The following is a 19,151-nucleotide window of genomic DNA, read 5'->3' as shown; positions in this document are numbered from 1 at the left end:
ACTTATTTTTAAAATATTGTTTAACATGAATTCCTAAAGTTAAATAAATGAACAAGTTGACATGACATACCACAGATTATGTATCTATATTGAAGCTGTCCAGTGATCCAGAGGGCGATGATCTTACCAGGCAGTCTGGCAGATTCGAGTTCTGCCAAATGGTCTTTGACGCTGTCAAATTGTAAAAATGACTGAAAGTGTTTCTTAGCTGAAGTGTATAGACTGGTTCATAATAATACATTTTAGATTGCCATAGTTACAGTTATGATTATCTCAATATCGGCAAACATTTTATTTTTAATAAAGTTGTCCAGAGCCAAATCTTTATTCAGCACACATTCCAGGTCACTCTATCTTCCATCCCCTATAATGTATTTTCATCCATTTCTGATCTCAGTAATCTACATCAAAAAGCTGCATTATAATTTATTACAAAGTTGGCATGAAGTTTGTCATTGACAATAGATCTTATTCACAGCAGCGCCATCTTTGCGCCATTCCTTATTTTTAACAGGAATGAAAGCGAGGCTATGAGGGATAGTCAGACATCTCGTCAGTGGTTTGTACTATTATTTGATGTGTTTTAGGATCGTTCTGCTGATGAAACACTGCAAAAATATATTTCCAAGGAATTTCAGTAGACAAAATCACCCAGACAAAATGAGTTGTGGAAAATTAAAAGTGATCTAGGAGCTTTATACAGCTTTTTACATTGGATGCCATTAAAAACACAGTAAGTCTATCCCTCACAGTCTCGCTCTCATACCTGTCATGGCGGTGCTCTGAATAAGGTCTTGACTACTCAGCAGCTAATCCGTACTAAGTTGCTAAAATGACTTTAAAGTCAAATTTCATGGCTGTATATCTGTTTTAGTCAAGATTACTACACTTAAAATGCCTTTAGTTAAAAAAACAATTCACTGCTTGCTTATGATAAGAGCAGAAGAAAACCCAGTCACTTTGAATGGCTGATTAAAGAAGAACTAGACTGTATCATATCATATTACAAGTCTGAAGTGAGTAATACCAGAGTTGTTATGGCTGTTAGTAAAAAAAAAAAAAAAAAAAAAAAAAAAACCTTCTACAGACACCGACTCCACAGAAAATAGCTATTCTACTCTTACTCTTCAAATGCAGCATAAAAGCCACAGAACAGAAATATCTCCCTACTGACGGTAAAACCCCCCAAACATATAAGATTACAAAAATAAAATGATGGCTATGAGTATTATAGTAAGGCAGAATGAAAAAGACTTTGAAATGTACATACACATTCAGCCAATAAAATGTATATAAGATCTAATCAGAATTAATATAACCTATAAAATAGCCCTACATGTTACATACACATTCAGCCAATAAAATGTATATAAGATCTAATCAGAATTAATATAGCCTATAAAATAGCCCTACATGTTACAAAGTAAATGTAACACTTATTTTATGAAATGAGGTACTCATGGTTTTGGTCTTTCTCCAATTCAATCTTCAAATAATCGACTCCTTGCTTTCTTCAACACCATTAACAGAAATTCTCCCATGCTTCCTTTTTGAACTCACCAAACACCAAGCACTGCTTTTGCGACGAATATCCATCATCTTCAGAGCACTAAACCTAAACTTGGGTTTGCGGTCTCATTGAACTGCCATTTTGCAGCTTTCAATATTGTGCCCTACATGTGCTCCTGGCAAAGCAACAATGCCCGCAGTGGCACCTGGCACAAGTAACAGTCAAGACTTGCACTAAAGGAATGCACTGACTATAAACCATGTGGCTAAAACACAAAAAACTTGCATAAAAATGCAAATCACAATATCATTTGTGAAAAAATAAGAAAATGTGAGCAGGGATTAAAGCAAAAAAAAAAAAAAAATCTTCTGACTTTGAAAAACGTTTCTTTAGGGACTCAATACCAACAGCATTTTAAGGGACAATGTTTTAGAATATTTTCTATTCACCCTTTCTATAGTCAGTTTGTTCAATTTCAAAAGTAGTCTTTTGAAACCAAAAAGATTAGTTCAGATTTGTTTACTGATATTATACGTTTCCAGTAGTAGGTGGCAACAAATGAGCATCTTTAATGTGTTATGAGTGAGTCATTGCATTGATTTGTACTAAAATGCAACAGTTTATTAAAATGTGTGCACGATTTTAAACCTATCAGGGCTCAACGCTAAGGAATTTTTTCTCTACTGGCTCGGTCAGGTCAGTGGTTCAAGTGGTTCGAGTACAGAATTGATATCTCTTGCAAGACTTCTTGTGTTTGAATGGTTCAAAATCGTTTGAATGATTAAATTGGCAAGACTTAAAGGCACAAGCATGATAACAATGCAGAACTGGCCTGACTGTCCAGATAGTCCTTCAGGTCTTCCAAAGCGTTTTCCAAATAAATGACAACAAAAATGTATCTATTTTCTCCATTGTGTAAACTGCTGAGCATGGCTATACAACAAGACAATATTAGTCTAAAATACACTTCATAAATGTATTTATGGTATTGTAATATATTGTCAGTGTCATAACAAATTTACACGTTAAGAATTTACACATTACATTGAAAAATGTATTCATTCTGTTTTTGCTGTGAACAAGAACGACTTGATTGATTGATCTATGTTCACGAACAAGATGTCTGACTCTTATTTCATTCACTAACAGAGTAAACGCTGACTAGTTCAGTGACTGATTTATTGGAACTGGACATATCCGTTTAGTAGGTCCAACCCAATCAAATACACTTTGCTAGCAAACTACTGGCTCATGCTTTACAGGCAGGACAAGCCACCAAAGAAGTTACATACTTCAAAATAGAGAGTCTTCAGTGAACGAGAAATGTGAGTCTGTGTATGAAAGTAAACAAAGAGTCATTCACTTAAAATATTAGTTCAAAAACTAGTTCAGTTTTGTTCACAAACGACACATCACTATATACAGTGTGTGGTCTCTCCACAAATGACACAAATCCATCGTAGCGACAGAGAACTTTAATCCCTGTTTAAGTGGTGTGAAAATGAGAAAATGTGAAAAAGAAAATGTGTCAGATCTTCTGGGTTGGCTGCTTACAGGCTTGAGTCAAATGAGCCCACAACCAAGTTTCTAAGATATTTAGATTCCTAGATATGATTAGGAATTGTGAAAAAACGAATGAGTAAGCACACTGTTATGATTGGCTAAAAGCATCTTTCTCCCTGCTATCTCACTGCTCACCGCTATACTGGGCAGGTATAAGTAAAGTACGTAAAAATGTAAACTAGACATTGGCCCCGTCCCAAATGGCACACCTTATGTCAGGGGCGAGGCCAGTAATGTTCAAGGGAGTGGGCCTTCATAAAACACGGTGGGCAAAGCGTAGGCTAGAGTATGAAAACTGCACTCCAAATTACCAACAAGTTTCAAGTTTCAAAACAGCAAAAAACAACAACCTATAAAAACTACACTGTAAAAATATTTCACTTATTTCAACTTAAAAACTTTCTGTTGCTGCTTTAAATTAAGTATAATCAAATTGGCTGTCCAAGTCATTTCAACTTAAATTTTATTAAAACTGACTTAAAAAATCAAGTTGAATCCCGTATAACTTATGAAAGAAAGAAATTGCTTAAATTATTTTATGAGTTAAAGTAATGTAAAAACATATGTTGCCATGACTTACTTACTAACGACTCACAATAAAATGACTCTTACTATTTTCTATCAAGTTTGTCAGTATGAACATTATATTAAATAATGTTTAGACCTGTGTAACTAAACATTGAGAGAATGTTTGTACTTACCTTTACTGGTTCTCCTACAATATTAGTCTGAGACGACAGAACTTAAAATCGGAGATGATCTTATTATTATAATCAAGTGTCTGTCAGTTTGCAGGAATTTTGAAGGAAGTTTGAAGTTTAAAGGAATCACCCGGATTCATTGCTAGACTTGGTTTATTGCAGCTGTACAACTGAGATATCTAATTTAGGCTTTTTAAAGCATCAACCGATTGATATTGGCTTCACCATTTTCAAATTCAACTCCACAAACCCGCAATTCCTACTATTACAAGTTTTACAACCTTGCGTCATAACGATAACATTGTGGGGGCGGGACTAACAGAAACTGATGAATCATATTTAACATTTCATTTTGACAAGTGTGCACCTATAGGGATAACCGTCTGCGATTGACCATGGAAACTTGCATTTAATCATTCTTTGAACTAAATAAAAAAAGTTATAGTGTAATAAGATGTGTATTATAATTATAATTATTTGTGTATAATACATGTGTCTTCACCACTGCTTCATGTGCACTTGTGGTCTTGCTGATTTACAATGGCCGCTTTTCACGTTTGTGTTGATGTGAAAGACGTGACATGAATGATTCCTGAAACTGTGCAGCTTTTTGAGGAGCTGTAATACAAACAATCTTATTTGAGATGTTCACCTAGCCAACAACAAAAAAATGTAAGGAGAGACGCAACCCCTAATCCCGAGAGTGAGCAATAGTTTGTTTGCATTAACTCGGATATGCAGACTGAGGCTGGCATTGGATTTAAATCTTATTACATCATTCACTTTACTAAATAAAACTAAAACAAAGACATAATCACAAAACAGCCCTACGAGGTAAAAAATGAGCATGTTTAAAGAAAAATGGAAACAGCCATCCAAAGCATTGTCCTTACCTGAAACTTTTTCCTGGTCAAACTTCCGGTCCAGTCACTGATGCGCCTAAATCTGTTTCTGATGGACTCTTTCTTTCCATTATTGTCTAGAAAAGGCTTAGGTTTACGACAAGGTAAGGTGAAGGAGGAATATTGCTCTTCCTCTGGGCCTCCTTCCGAACAGTGTTCCTCCATCACAGACACATAGGAGGATCTGTGCTTTAAATGGCTGTCATTTGAAAACTGCAAATCCTTAACCGTAGAGAAGGTGGCAGCAATTCTGGGATCCCTGTAGAGGATGGTTGTAGTATTGGCAGCCAACGGCTCATCCAAAAAACCCACGTTTGATGAAATGATTTGTCTTTGGCTGTTAGGGGATGCACTGTCTGAATCGTTAAATTCGACACTGGTCCCCCAGGGCAAGTCGTACAAGGAGCCATCTGAGCTCAGAGAGCTACCTTTACTGCTCTTGAGGCTGGAAACAGCCTGAGCAGCTCCAAGATGGGCGTCTAATGAGTGACATACACCAGATAAGCGAGAACTGGACTCTAATGTAGGGGAAAACTTGAGGAGCTGAACTGGTCCAGCGCAATCATCCAAAGTAAGGGCACTGTTTGAACTGCTGTTAAATTCTACTCGTACGCTACCATCTTTCTTGATAACAACCCTGGGGCTACTCTGGTCCTCAATATCCTCAAACCTGGGACTTTTCTCAAGCATCTTCATTGTGTTAATAGCATAATTATTACAGGGTTTTCTCTTCTCCTTGTGGCTGCCATACAAACAGCCATTTTCAGAAGGCAATGTCAAGCAGCCATCAGGCAACAAGTCCTCTGAAACCCCATTCCACTGACTATTTGCACCACTCTTTAGTTTATGTGTGATGTAATCATAATGGCGGGACATAAAGGTGCGGCTGCTCTTCGACGGGGAGGAACCACGATCTACATTTCTGGACTTCAATGCAGAAAATCCTGAACCAGCACTCCAAAAGCCTAGAGGTGATAAAGCGTCTTCTTTGGCAGAGTGGACCTTGAATGAGTAGGGTTTCTGTCTGCCAGGGATGATGAAGCTATTGTTTCTAGTGCCCTGGATGCTATACTGGCTCTCAGAGTTTCCCATCCTGGATCTAGAAGAGCAAGAGAAAGATTCTGTCAGTAACACAAAGCTATGCTAAGTCTTTTAAATATTGCTGTTATGGATTATGACTACTGTGTGTTTTGAGATTCTGATTTAGTTCTAGGGCCACATTTACTAACAGCTTACGCCAGCGCAAACCCTCTTTTGGCATTAAAAAAATACTGTCAGGATCTACTAAAGACACGCATTGAAAAATTAGTGCTGAAAAGGCGTAGACAGTTATTTTTGCGGCTGACCTTATTGCATATGCATTTGTAGGAGTTTCCCTTTCAGGCGCAAAATTTATGGGAGGAGAGTATTTAAATTAATCATGCAAGGTGATTTACTAAGGTGTGCGCTCGTCAATTTACTGGTGTTTGCGCCATTATTTACAACCCCAAAAAAAGCATGTCTTAAACCAGACGCTACCTGGTAGATTGCGTTGGTCATTATGGAAATGATCTGACTGTGTCTGTGTTCTTTAATTTGCGAATCATCAGTAGATCACGCACAGAACTTTCCACTCCCATCAGCGCTGTTTTGGAATTGCGCTTTTACGCTAATTTGCCCTGTTTAGTAAATCTGGCCCATAGTGTTTGTTTGTGAATTTTAAGTGATATAAAAGTCTGCAACAAGTTACTGAGATTTTCCAGTAAAGTAAGCAATCCATGGTATTGGCAGTGATATGCCGTAGTATGACTTACCAAGGCAGTTAGGCCTCTTATGGCCTTGATGTCTGCACAGTCACCATTCTGTCCTTGGTTATCTGTGGGGAAGAAAAAAAAAAATACTGGTCTTAGAATGCATTCGTTTTAAAAGGTGAAAAACGTTCACAGTACAACAAAAATATCAATGGAATGGTCCACCTATTCTACCATCTCAGGAAATGTGGTTGACGTTAAAATTCAATATGTAACCCTGGAAAACATTTGATTAACAGGATAAGACTAATTATATCTGAAGACTCACTGGCATTTTCACATCCTCTTTAAACTTTTTCTCCCTGAGCTGTCCACATCTTGCCCTGACAGTTGGTAACGGTTTTGGTTTTGAAGAAGAAAAAAAGTTGACTTCATTTACTATTTACAGCAACCTTTTTTTGACTACACTGCTAAAAAAGCTTTGAGCTAGATACCAAATAAAGCTGTGGTCAGAACATGTTCTCAGTAGGCCTACTATCCACAGGACCACACTAACACAGGCTACATATCCCTACACTCTAAAAAAAAAAAAGAGAGTTTCTGTCCAAATGTTGGGTTGAGGCTGTTGGGTAGTTTTTGTGTTACCCAGCCGCTGGGTTAGCGGATGGGTCAATCTTACTAAAAGCTGAAACAATACACCCTCTGACGCAGGGTTTTATATATATATCCGGTTTGAACATAAAAGGCTAAAAGTTTTTGAAATTTTCAGTGCATGTCTGGGTAAGGTAAAAGGACACAAGCTGTTGAACAGAGTTGTATAGTCCAGGGGTCGGAAAGTAAAAGTCCTGCCATATGTTTATTCCACCCATAAACTCAGTCAGCTGATTTCACTAATTAGTTCTCTCTCCTGTCTGAATTAGCAAATCCAGGTGATTGGAACAAAATACTGAGGAGGACTTTTACTTTCTGAACCTGGACTTTACACCTCTGCTGTTGAAGCTCCGCCCTCTGTGCCGGGAGCAGCAGCTCATTTGCATTTAAAGGGACAGACACAAAAACGGTGCCTTTTTGATCACCCTCAAAAAGTGACAATTTTAACATGCTATATAAAAATATCTGTGGGGTATTTTGAGCCCATTCAAACACCCAGTGCTGGGTTGCGAAAAAAAAACGAATCGTTTTTTTTTAGAGTGTAGGCCTGTAGGTCTCTCTTAGTCTGTCCTAAAAATTAAAGGGATATTTCACCCAAAAATTTAAATTCTGTCATTTCCTCATTCTCTTGTTGTTCCAAACTTGTATGACTTTCACCCTTCAGCAGAACACAAAATAAGATATTTTGAAGAATGCTGGTAACCAAACGGTTATGGTGATCATCCATTGTATAGACAAAAAAACTAAAATCTCAAAATATTTTTTATGTTGCACAGAAAAAAAATAAAGTCATTCTGATTTAAGACAACATAAGGTTGAGTAAATGATAATAGATTTTTCATTTTTGGGTGAACGTTCCCTTTAAGAAAACAGTGTCCTACACATTTCTAAGAACACATGTATACAAGCCGAGCAATGTTGTAACCGTTATTAAGAGAGGTTAAATCCTCATTAGCTTTAGCGGAAGGAAAGATCAGGAATCAAGTGAATTTCAGAGATCACTATAGAAAATTCCAGAGAGAGCTGGGGGTTACATTAGTTAATTTTATTCAACCTCTGTTTTTTTTTTTTTCAAGGACGCATTATACTGACCAAAGGTCACAGTTACAAAAAAATCTATTTCAATTATTATTATTTTTTTACTTTATTTATCAAAGAATCCTAAAAAAACAAAAAACATATTAGGTTTCCACAAAAATATTATGTATATTATGGCAGTACAGCCGTTTTAAACTGTGATAAGAAATGTTTCTTAATCACCAAATCATTTTCATAATTTCCAACTACAGTTTTTACTGTATTTTTGATCAAATGCCCTGCAGTCTTGCAGGGCATAAGAGACTTCTTTACACATTAAAAATTCTTACCGACCCCATACTTTTGAACGGTAGTCTGTTTTCCATTTGTTCAATTTATTCACTGACCAATCAAAGCTAACGATTGAACGTAGAAGTCATGCTATAACATTCACTAACGAACATAACACACAGATGAATTCATGTAACTCAAGACAATAATGCAGTGGTTGTAGAAAGTTGTGTAAGCATTTCAGTTTAACCTATACATTGTGAAGAGAATCCAATTAACTACAACAAAACTTTGTTTTCATTTGTGAAGTTTTTCTCAGTCTTTTAGCAAGTCAACAAAACACATTTTACAGTATATGGCAGGGTTGCAAGAAGAAACCACTGCTCTCTAAAAAGAACTTTGCTGCCCGTCTAAAGTTTGCCAAGGAACATGTGGATGAGGCCGAGGACTGTAAGAAGAATGTCCTGTGGTCTCATTGGTCTAGAGAACTTCTTGGTTTTAAATAAGAAGTGTTACATTTGGAGAAAACCACATACTGTGTACAATAATAGGAACCTAATCCCAACTGTAAAGCACAGTGGTGGCAGTAAAATGATTTGAACCAGAGTTAAACTGAAAAAGTCTACAGGACAATATAAAGCTGTCAGTCTGGGAACTGACACTTAAAACACTGACACTGCAGCAAGACAATGGCCCTAAACATATAAGGTCTACCATGTTTAAAGCACAAAAAATGTTTTAGCATGGCTAGACATGAGTGTAACCCAATAGAAGTGTTGTGGAAAGATCTAAAGATAGCAGTTCACACAAACACACACAGAAATGTTGGAAACCCAACAAAAGTCACTAAGTGGAAGAACTGTTGAATGGAGAAATGGGTCAAAATTTCTCCAATGCTCTTCCTAGACAGGACTGATTCCCCCATTACCAGAAAAGGTTGGTAGTGTTGTTGCTCAAGGGGGTAAAGACAATCACGCTGTGGTATCATTTTGCACATAAGCTAAAATATACAATGTTATTTTAATTTGGTTCTTTACAACATTTAGCTGAAACAAGGCTCAAACATCAAAGGAACTTTGATTCAAAAAAAGCCTGAGAAAGCAAAGTATGTGTTGTATTATGATTGCGGAGGCTTACTTTAAGAAAGCTACTGTATAGATCCAGATCGAAGGCCAGAATTATTTGAACATCAGTCTTTGCCTAAAACTCCCCTCTTTTACCTCCCAATTCACTGCTTAACATCAATGCCAATTAAAGTGTCTATACAACACTGCTGGGGAAGGAATATGCTCATTGCTTTTCCACACAGATTGAAATAAAAAAGGCTTTAGTCTGACAAATGAGCCTGTCGCAGTGCAATGCTAAAGTTAAAATGATAATTTTCCTTAGCTACAATTTAAATTGTTCCTTTTATAATATGGTGGTTAAAGCTGGCAGACACTCAAGCAGAAACACAAAACAGACATGTAAATAACAGTATTTCAGTGACAGAATGTGGTTTACAATCAATAATGAAAAATGTGAAAAAAGTTAAGAAGGCATTTAAAGAACTTTACATGACAATAGGTTCATGTGAGAAATCACACAACTTTGAACACACAATTGATGGAAAAATCTCTAATGTCAAGTTGACACAAAAAGCACTGCCATGCAAAAGGCACATAACTAGCGTGCAGAACATAACAGAAGCAAAGAAGCCTCCAACACTTTCTCTGTCATAGTTCTCTTATGTCCTGCTGTTACATAAGATAACTCTTTATTATTAGACATGCAGCCCCCAGATCACTTTCTCCCTCATCATGTTACCGTCCCGAGATCTGACAGCAGCAGCTGAGAACAGTGTTTAGATATAGGCATAGCATTTCACTTTTGTCCTTAGAGGGGCAAAACAGGGTGGGTTAGGAGTTGGGCTGTATGATGAATCGAAGTTAAACCGCACAGGCTGCATTTTGGCAAAAGTTTGGGTGGGTTAGGAGTTGGGCTGTATGATGAATCGAAGTTTGGCAAAGGCTGCATTTTTTTTAATGCTTGTCAGTGAAGCACGGCTCTGTGATCAGTAGTAAATGCTGCTCCATCTGAAAGCCAGAGGGCGCTCTTGCGCAGAAACCCCGAATATGCCTCACAGAAGTATGATAAACTAGGAAATCCCTATGGGCATCATACTGTTGCTATAACTGAATAAACAGAAAATTGAAACGCTTTTATTAAACATGAATAATAAACACACGACTACAACCTGGTAAATATTATCAAAGATGGCTCTAAAAATAAATCTGCATTGTTCATCCTTTTGATCTGTCATTGAAAAAATTTGCTAAAATTTAACCTTTCATTGACGTAGAAGAATTGAAAGAGGGGGATAAATCACATTATGAAATAAATGTTTTTCTCCAAAACATGTTGACCATAATTTTTGGCACCCTTTTATTAAATACTTGTTGCAACCTCCTTTTCCCAAGATATTAGCTCTAAGTTTTCTCCTATAATGCCTGATGAGTTTGGAGAACACCTGACAAAAGATCAGAGACCATTCGTCCATATAGAATCTCTCCAGATCCTTCAGATTCCCAGATCCATGTTGTGCTCAGTGACAAATTTTTGTGTTGATTTTGATGTTTTGAGTTTGTTTTTGGATGAGCAAGGAGGATTTTTCTTGAAACCCTCCCAAACAATATGTGGTGATGTAGGGGTTGTTTGATTATGTTATTTTTTTGTAGGCTTTCTGACCCCAAGTCTCAACTTATATTTGAAATTCTCCAGCTTTGATCATATTTATACTAATCATATTTATACTCCTGTGAAACAAGAAGTCACAGCAAGTTTGTGTTTCTAGTCACCCTGGTGTGCTAAAAAATCTAAATATTAATGGGAATATACTTCAGATATTTTACTTATAAAAAATTAAGGTGTGTCAATAATTGTGGCCAACTTGTTTTGGAGAAAAGCATTTATTTCATAATGTGATTTACCCACCACTTTCAATTCTTCTACTTCAATGAAAGGTTTGATTTTTGCAAAAGTTTTTGAATGAAAGATCAAAAGGATAAACAATGCAGATTTATTTTTACAGCTATCTTTGATCATATTTACCAGGGGTGCCATTAATTCTGACCACAACTGTAATCGCAGCCTTTGTGCTTTCATCATCGCACCAAGCCAAATTGGTTTAAGCATGATTTCGGGTTAATTGCGATTAATCGTGCAGCCCTAGTTGGGAGTCATATTCTGAAGTGGTTCTTAATTCAAAGTTTTTTTTACTTAATTAAGGAATGATTTGATCAAATTCACAATGAGACTAATTTCATTCGATTTGATTATGATTAATGATTCAATTCTATTTTGTTTATTGCATTCGTAGTATTATGTAAATGCTTCTTCTAATGTGTCTCACAGTAAGAAAAGGAAAAAGACAAACTATTATTCTTGACTGAAACAAATGAGTCACGATTCAAATAATCCATGTTTCAAGATCGATGCATTTGCATTGGCAGAATTTGGGATCAATGCATGGAGAAAACGTGTGAATCGTTACACCCTTAGGAGTAATAGATCATATATAACGGTTCACCACTCTACAAGGTTTCAGAAAGATCAGAGAAGTTGAACGAACTGTGTATCGAAACATAAACGCGTCCATCATAACAGAAATGTTGACAGTCTCTGGAATCATCACCAGTCCACCCATCTCCTAAATCTTTCTGACGTACTGTAGACAAATCAATCTGAGCAACACACTGACTGACTACAGTTCAGTAAATCACAGACCTGTCCTGACCAAGAGTCTTCAGTTTAAAAAGAACTGAAGGCAGATTAAGTTTCAATGAACAGTCAATGATTCAGACAGCAATAAGCTAAAGTGAACAGCACTAAACCTACACCTGCACCCTGTTTTTTTCTGTTCTTAATCCAGTTAGACGCAACAAAGGCAAGGATGAAAAACACAGACAAAAACACCTTTCCCTTACCTTTGGGAAAAAGCTTTAATCTACAATGCTTTGAAAAGGAAGATGAATCCAGTCTGTCTGATCTCAACATCAGCTCTCATAGAAAGACACACTTAAGAGACAAAATGACTCACACAAAAGCACATGTGCACACGTGGAAACTCCCTCCCAGACGGAGAGTGACTCCTGCTCCGGACAGCACTGCTATGGCGTGAGGGGAAAATCTGATGTCTGTCAAGCCAGTGCTTCTTGTTTCTTTGGTATAGCATAAACTCCTTAAGAAATCCACCTGAAGTTACATCTCTGTTGTTCTTTACTCAAAGCAGAGGACAGAAGCTGAACCCCCGCAGTTTCCCATGGAGGGTTAACGCTAACCGAATGTGTCCACAGTGTTATCTGACCCTGCATAGCACCATCACCCCCACATTGAGAGGCGGGACGGCAGGGAGGGCAGCCAGAGAAATGGGGGAAATGGACGGGTAAAAGAGGAGGGGTTGAAAATGGATTCATTTTCAACTCTATGGGGAACAAAATCCCAAAATTTGATTACATTGAGGTTGGATGGCACTGACAAGTCTACATATTTTTATTTTCTAAGTATACCCTTATAAACAAGTACAAGAATGTTGTATTTTCCTGGCAGCCCTAAATTCCACCATGCTCCCTAAAAACAAACATTCTTTCTCAATTTCAATCAAACAAAAAGTTCATTCAAACTGGCTAATTCATAAATCAGGATCACAGCTTATTAGACAAGTTTGACACAAATTTCTGCCATAATGTGATTCTTTATAGTAGAGTATCACTTATATTGCAAGGCAAATAAATAAATAAATTAGTGCTGTCAAATAGATTAATCGTGATTAAGCGCATCTAAGATAAAAGTTTATTAACATAATATATGTGTGTATATATATTATATATATTAATGGCAAGCTCAGTAAGAATTTTTATTGAAAAGCATGCACAGGACAGAAATGACTTTTCTCACTATTGCAGATAAGATGTAATCATCTACTTTTCTGTAGAGCCTCTACAATTTACTATTTTTATAAAGATAAGCATTCAGTGGATGATCCTAATTAGAAGATGATGCTTTCATGCAGGATGAAGGATTTCATGCAGTTACTGGTGATTAGCTCAACAACAAAAGAGCAGAATGAGTAAAGAGGATCAGGGTGACAATGAGAGTCTCCATTATAAATTGTTTAAAGGAGCTGGTGCCTTTGAAATGGGAAATGTCTTTGTGGGGATTAGGGACACAAGGTCATACATATTCACTAAAGGCATGATCCTGCTAATTACACTCAGAACAATTCTCAGATTTTGGCCTTTACTGGGCTGCGCACAAAGCTCATTAACACCATCTGTTGGCATAATCAAAAGTGCACTAGCTAACAAGAGCAAGAACTCACAAGTAGTTTTCTGTAGTGCTGTATGAGAAGGGTTTCACTGCCTATTTCACATTAGTTTGCACAAGCTTCAGACCAATGAATCTTATCAGTATATGTAACCTTAAATGGAACAAATGGTCTAGACTCCAGCCATCCTGACAGTCTTTAATGGGAATGGGCGAAACATACTGTACATAAGCACACAGTCGGTGGTCTGTCAACAAAACAGAGGACAAAAACAAAAAGCCGTATGAAATTAATACATATGATTTAGGCTACGGACTGGCTTTGACCGTTCCAATATGGCGGACAGCTTACGTATAGTGGCCCATAGAAGCAGCCGCCAATGAGGTATCTATGCATATATATATATAGCTATGCCATCTTCTGGCAAGACGAGATAATTCATTCAGCACGACCCTCACAGTGCATTATGGGTATTCTCTAGCCGTAGAGCGTACATCAGTTTTAAAATTGTTATCGCGGTGCATTATGGTATTGAATGAGTGCACTCAGTAATGTTCACTATGGTTTCGGACACCACTACAAATGGCTGTCATCTCAAACAGTGCCCTATTTAAGGGTATAGGGGGCGATTTCGGACACAGCCAGGGAGTAATGAGGCAACTCAAGGAACAACAGGTGAAGAACATCAGTAACTATAGAAACAAACAGGGTATCTTTGACTAATAATTGCACGGATTATTATGACCGCCGCTAGCGTAGCTAGCGAAAGCGGTCATATAGGGATTGTCAAAGTTTTTTTTTTTTTTTTTTCCGTCATCTACTGAATTTTTCGTCAACGATACCAGGGACACCGAAACACCGGGGAACATGAAATTTGGTGGGCATGTAGCCCCACTAGACTTTTACGGAAAAATTTCGTTTGGTCCCCGGGGGCCACTCCCCCCCCCGCGCTGGGCCCCCCCAAACCCAAAAAATGCAGTTTTTCCTAAATAACTACCTGAACCGTGGCACCGAGGATGAAGAAATTTTTATGGTATGTTGCTCTTAAGGGCCCACATCAACCTAGCCCATAATCACTCATTTGTGATTTGCGCCCCTCCCATAAAAAATGAAAATGCCTATCTTCAGTTGAGATGTTCAGAACTGCACCATATTTCATGTGTATGATTAACTTGACATCCTCTGGGGGTATGCTAAGTTTCGTAGAATTTCATCCATGGGGGGGTATAAAATAAATTCATTTATGTGCACATTTAGTGACTGTACACTCATCGGCCTGTAGATGGTGGTGTTGAGCGAAGGGTTGCTGGTTTAGGATGATACTGTCACTAAGGTTGCCAACTGTCCCGAATTAGGCGGGACGTCCCGCATTTTGGGCCTAATTTATTTGTCCCTTGCATGACCTCCCGTGTCCCGTTTTTTGACAAGCTGATAAACCACTGACTGATACAACAGCAACAGCAGCAGTGCTGACCACGACACTTGAGAATGATCACCGACACCTGTCATCATCCAATCACAGCTTTTTTTAATCACTGTTTTGAGACAAATCATTGTTTGATTTGCGAACATCCTCTGCCGTCTGGTCGCTTCCGCTTCAAGCCGGACTCGTCTCGCACTAACGGTAATTTCCTTTCACTGTCCACGTTTTGATTTCGGCTAATCAATTTTGGCGAATGCAAACAACGTGATTATTGTTCATGAGTCTAACATCCAGCCACGCAAGAAAACATGTAATCTACCTGAGGGAATAATATGCTCAAAAAACATTTCTGATTATTATTAACGTTTTAAAGCTTTTAGAAAGTACATAGAAAGCTTTTGTAACATTATCTTAACTGTCACTTTTGATTAATGTAATGCATCCTTGCTGAATAAAAGTAGGCAATTACTTTCTTTATTTTTTTTTCCCAAAAAATAATACTAACCCCAAACTTTTGAACTGTAAGCCTAGTGTATAATGTTAAAAAAGCTTTCTATTTTAGATAAATGCTGTTATTTTGAACTATGGTTTGTTTGTAATGTGACTTTTTTCATGTATGACATTAAAATTATTTTTAGAATTAAATACATAAATAGGTTAAGCAATACAAATGTGTTTATGTCTGATAACCTTTTAAACACAAACTTAACTGCAGACACTGAAATGACGTACACTGTGTGATACAGTACAAATATTTTGAGTGTCCCTCATTTTCCTATAAATAACCACGATTGTCCCGCATTTTCCTTTTCTGAAGTTGGCAACCCTAACTGTCACACACACACATGCAGGAATACAAACAAACGCAAGCATGCACACACACTGACATCCACATGCACAGACACACACCCATACACACACACATACAAATCCACATGCACAGACACACACACAAACACACACGCGCACACACATGTACGCACGCATACATACACGCACAGACACACACACACACACAGACACACACATACACACACGCATACACACACACACAGACAGACATGCACATACTACTACTTTTTTTAGGTATATACATAAACACGCAATACAGCCAAATTGCTCCACGTCATTTCTTTTTGTGGAAAGCCAGTGCAGGCCTGAGCGGCGGTCATATTTTGTACCGCCATGCGGTACATCTAGTTTTGTATTTGTACACACAGGAGAACTTCTCACGAAAAATGTCAACCTAATTCACAACGCATGCGGCACGCCCATGAATTTGTTCTTAACCTTGTTCTAACGTTAGTGAATTTAAAATATTCTAAATGAGCGGCCGCATGCAGGAAGTTAGTCATTTTTATAAAACATGTCCAACCATCTCCATATAAGGGCTTTCCGCACAACCTTTCCTTTACAGCCTTTTGTTGCTCTCTGCAGACGCGCTCTCGCCAGATCCTCGAGCAATGCCAAGTGTGCCAGTCTCAAACACAAACACTTTTTATACAGACCTGATTACTCTGATTATCCAACTGTACATATGCCTATATCTGCTGCTTTATTCAGAGAAACCTCACAGCTGAAGCTACTGTATAAGGCAGCTTTTCTTACTCTTTCATTGCATATTAAATGTATTTAAGATTAAATTCAATTTATTTATTTATTTATTTATTTATTTATTCGCCCATTACCATTAAAGACGGTCATTAAAGACCATTAAAGATGGCTGGAGTCTAGACCATTTGTTCCATTTAAGGTTACATATACTGATAAGATTCATTGGTCTATGAAGCTTGAACTTTTTAACACGATTATAAGGCCGCACAGTGCAAGTGCTTTTTGCGTACGTGTGGTTTCAGTTGTTCCAATTTTTTGTCGATTTAGAATAAATTTTAGTGCGAAAGTTTTTGGTAAATCATAATTTGTTTGTGAAAATGTTGTACACAAATTTCACACACAAATCTGTGCAAAGTAACGCGTGCTTAGAGAATAAGACCCACTGAAACTAACCAGAACCAAAGCATACAACTGATAAATAACTAGAAGAATAACAAAAGTGCAGTAAATAGTAAAACTATCAGTGCTACAGACCTGTGTGTTTATAATTACAACAATACATTAATACAGTATGGTAAGTAATACCAGTTTGCAATATCAAGCAGCATAACAAGCTGTTTTTTGTACAGCTAAAAATAACTGGAAGCAAAAGCCAGACACTATCAATTTATAAATGGCTACGTTCACTCTTACGTTAAAAGTAAAGTTGAATGCGTTGATGTAAGAAGTCTGTCAGAAAGCTATCATAAAGCTCTGTCGGAGTGAGTTCCGATAAGTTTTCTGCTGCTAGACGGACGTCTGACCGCTGTCACTCAGAAGTAAAAAAAAAAAAAAAAAAAAATTCCCATGATTAACATCACAGAGTTTACCGGTATTTTGGTACTGGTGTGTGAATGGTATCTTACCGTTAAAGAGACAGAACGCCATTGCTTGTGTGACCAGCACGTGTGTGGAACATTACCGGAAAAGTCGTTCCGGTTTTACAGTAATTTACCGGGATTTCTCTGTGAAAGGGACTATTGATTCAGCAACTGGGGTTGTATAGATTACCATCATGTTCGTTTTGACCAATCCACTTGCACTTCTACTTTCAACCTGACCTATCCTATAAAAGTGTATTCACTACTGTCACTGCATTTCCTTTTCCAAGTTCTTTGTTTCAATCAACTTGTATTCTTGTCAGTCTGTATAGTTCATGAGAGCGGTCAAACACACATTGGAGATCAGCAGAGACAAATCACCCTTTTGACTAGACTCTGTAGCTGGAAGGAACTTGCTCTTTAAAAATCTTGTATAGAAGACCTACATGTCAGCAGTGATCCCAAGAGCTATCATGTTCCAGTAAGTCACTGACAAAGGCAGCATTGCCATAATTGACAACAGTTGTAAACATCAGTGCACATCAGGCCCTATCATTAAACCTCTGCAGAACCTCTTATGATTGTTAGTGACGGTTCGTAAGAGACAAAGAAATATGAGTAAACTGGAATAAAGGATATAAAAAGCTAACATTGTGCATTTCTAATTAATCACGCTGCCAGACATTCTGGTCTCTGGAGCCAAACAGAGTATGAGAAGCAACGAGTGCCACAAAGGCAAATCTGTTACAGATGTGTCCACTCAGATCACTTGAACCAAAAGATGAATCTGTGATGGTTCAGTGATAAAACAGAGTGCTGGAAGACCAAGTGCTGACAAATGAAGAGGAAGAGACAAGAACATGCATGGACACTTATAAAGGGAAACATATTTTGATATTAAAGGGGTGTAAAAAAAAACGTGTGCCCATATCTATTGACCCTGTCCACAGCCCACACCTGCTGCAATCTATCTCCACTGACATGTACGCTACACATGGAGGGAACCTAAATCGTATTACTTAAACCACTAAATTGAATAAGGTTGACCCGACTCGCTCTGTGTCCTTTGGCGAGCAATCTGTCATGTCAAGGTGCTGGAGTTCATTGAAATCAATGGTGAGTCTGATGTAGTCTGGTGCTGGGAGATTTTGCAGTGTCTCAGATGATTTTTCATTCACTTTTCAAGCCTCATTTACACAGCTGGTGGGGAATCAGAGGGAGCCGCTGAGAGAGGAAATAGGAGCCTTAACATTTGCAGCTTCTTCCTAATGCTTAAATTCAGTGGTATAGCAACCATTACAACTGGAGAGGACATGTCCTTCTTACTTTAAATTTTTTTTTTTTACTATTTATTTGATATTTGAGCTTTACGTGACAGGGAATCTGAGGCAATCATTTATTCTGCTCTGCCATTCTTAAAGGTCCCATATTGAACACCTTTCTGGGGTTTTATTTTAGGTTTTGATGTCCTTAAGAATATATATTTGCGGTAGAAGTACCAAAAACCATCGCAATATATTTTTACAGCTCCTTTCCCAGGAGCTCTGCTGAGAACAGGTCGATTTTGGCCTGCCTAATTAATATTCATGAGCCTCTCTTCTGATTGGCCTGTTGTTTTCTGAGTGACGCACGGCCAGGCCAACC

The 19,151-nt window shown here is 37.7% G+C and overlaps 1 protein-coding gene across 3 annotated transcripts in view; it reads right to left on the bottom strand.

Annotated features, from left to right (window-relative positions):
* tiam2a (TIAM Rac1 associated GEF 2a) overlaps positions 1-19,151 on the bottom strand; it is a 108,832-nt gene that overhangs the window by 59,533 nt on the left and 30,148 nt on the right. For all 3 annotated transcript variants that reach the window (XM_084096044.1, XM_084096045.1, XM_084096043.1), the window contains exons 2-3: positions 6,470-6,531; positions 4,668-5,775 (exon numbers count right to left, since the gene is read on the bottom strand). In XM_084096044.1, coding sequence (XP_083952170.1) covers positions 4,668-5,768 — 1,101 coding nt within the window. In that variant the 5' untranslated portion in view covers positions 5,769-5,775; positions 6,470-6,531. The remainder of the gene's footprint in view (positions 1-4,667; positions 5,776-6,469; positions 6,532-19,151) is intronic.

This window comes from Abramis brama (genome assembly GCF_963993115.1).
Source record: "Abramis brama genome assembly, chromosome: 21".
NCBI classification, from domain to species: domain Eukaryota; kingdom Metazoa; phylum Chordata; class Actinopteri; order Cypriniformes; family Leuciscidae; genus Abramis; species Abramis brama.
This window is presented reverse-complemented; position numbering and strand designations above follow the sequence as displayed.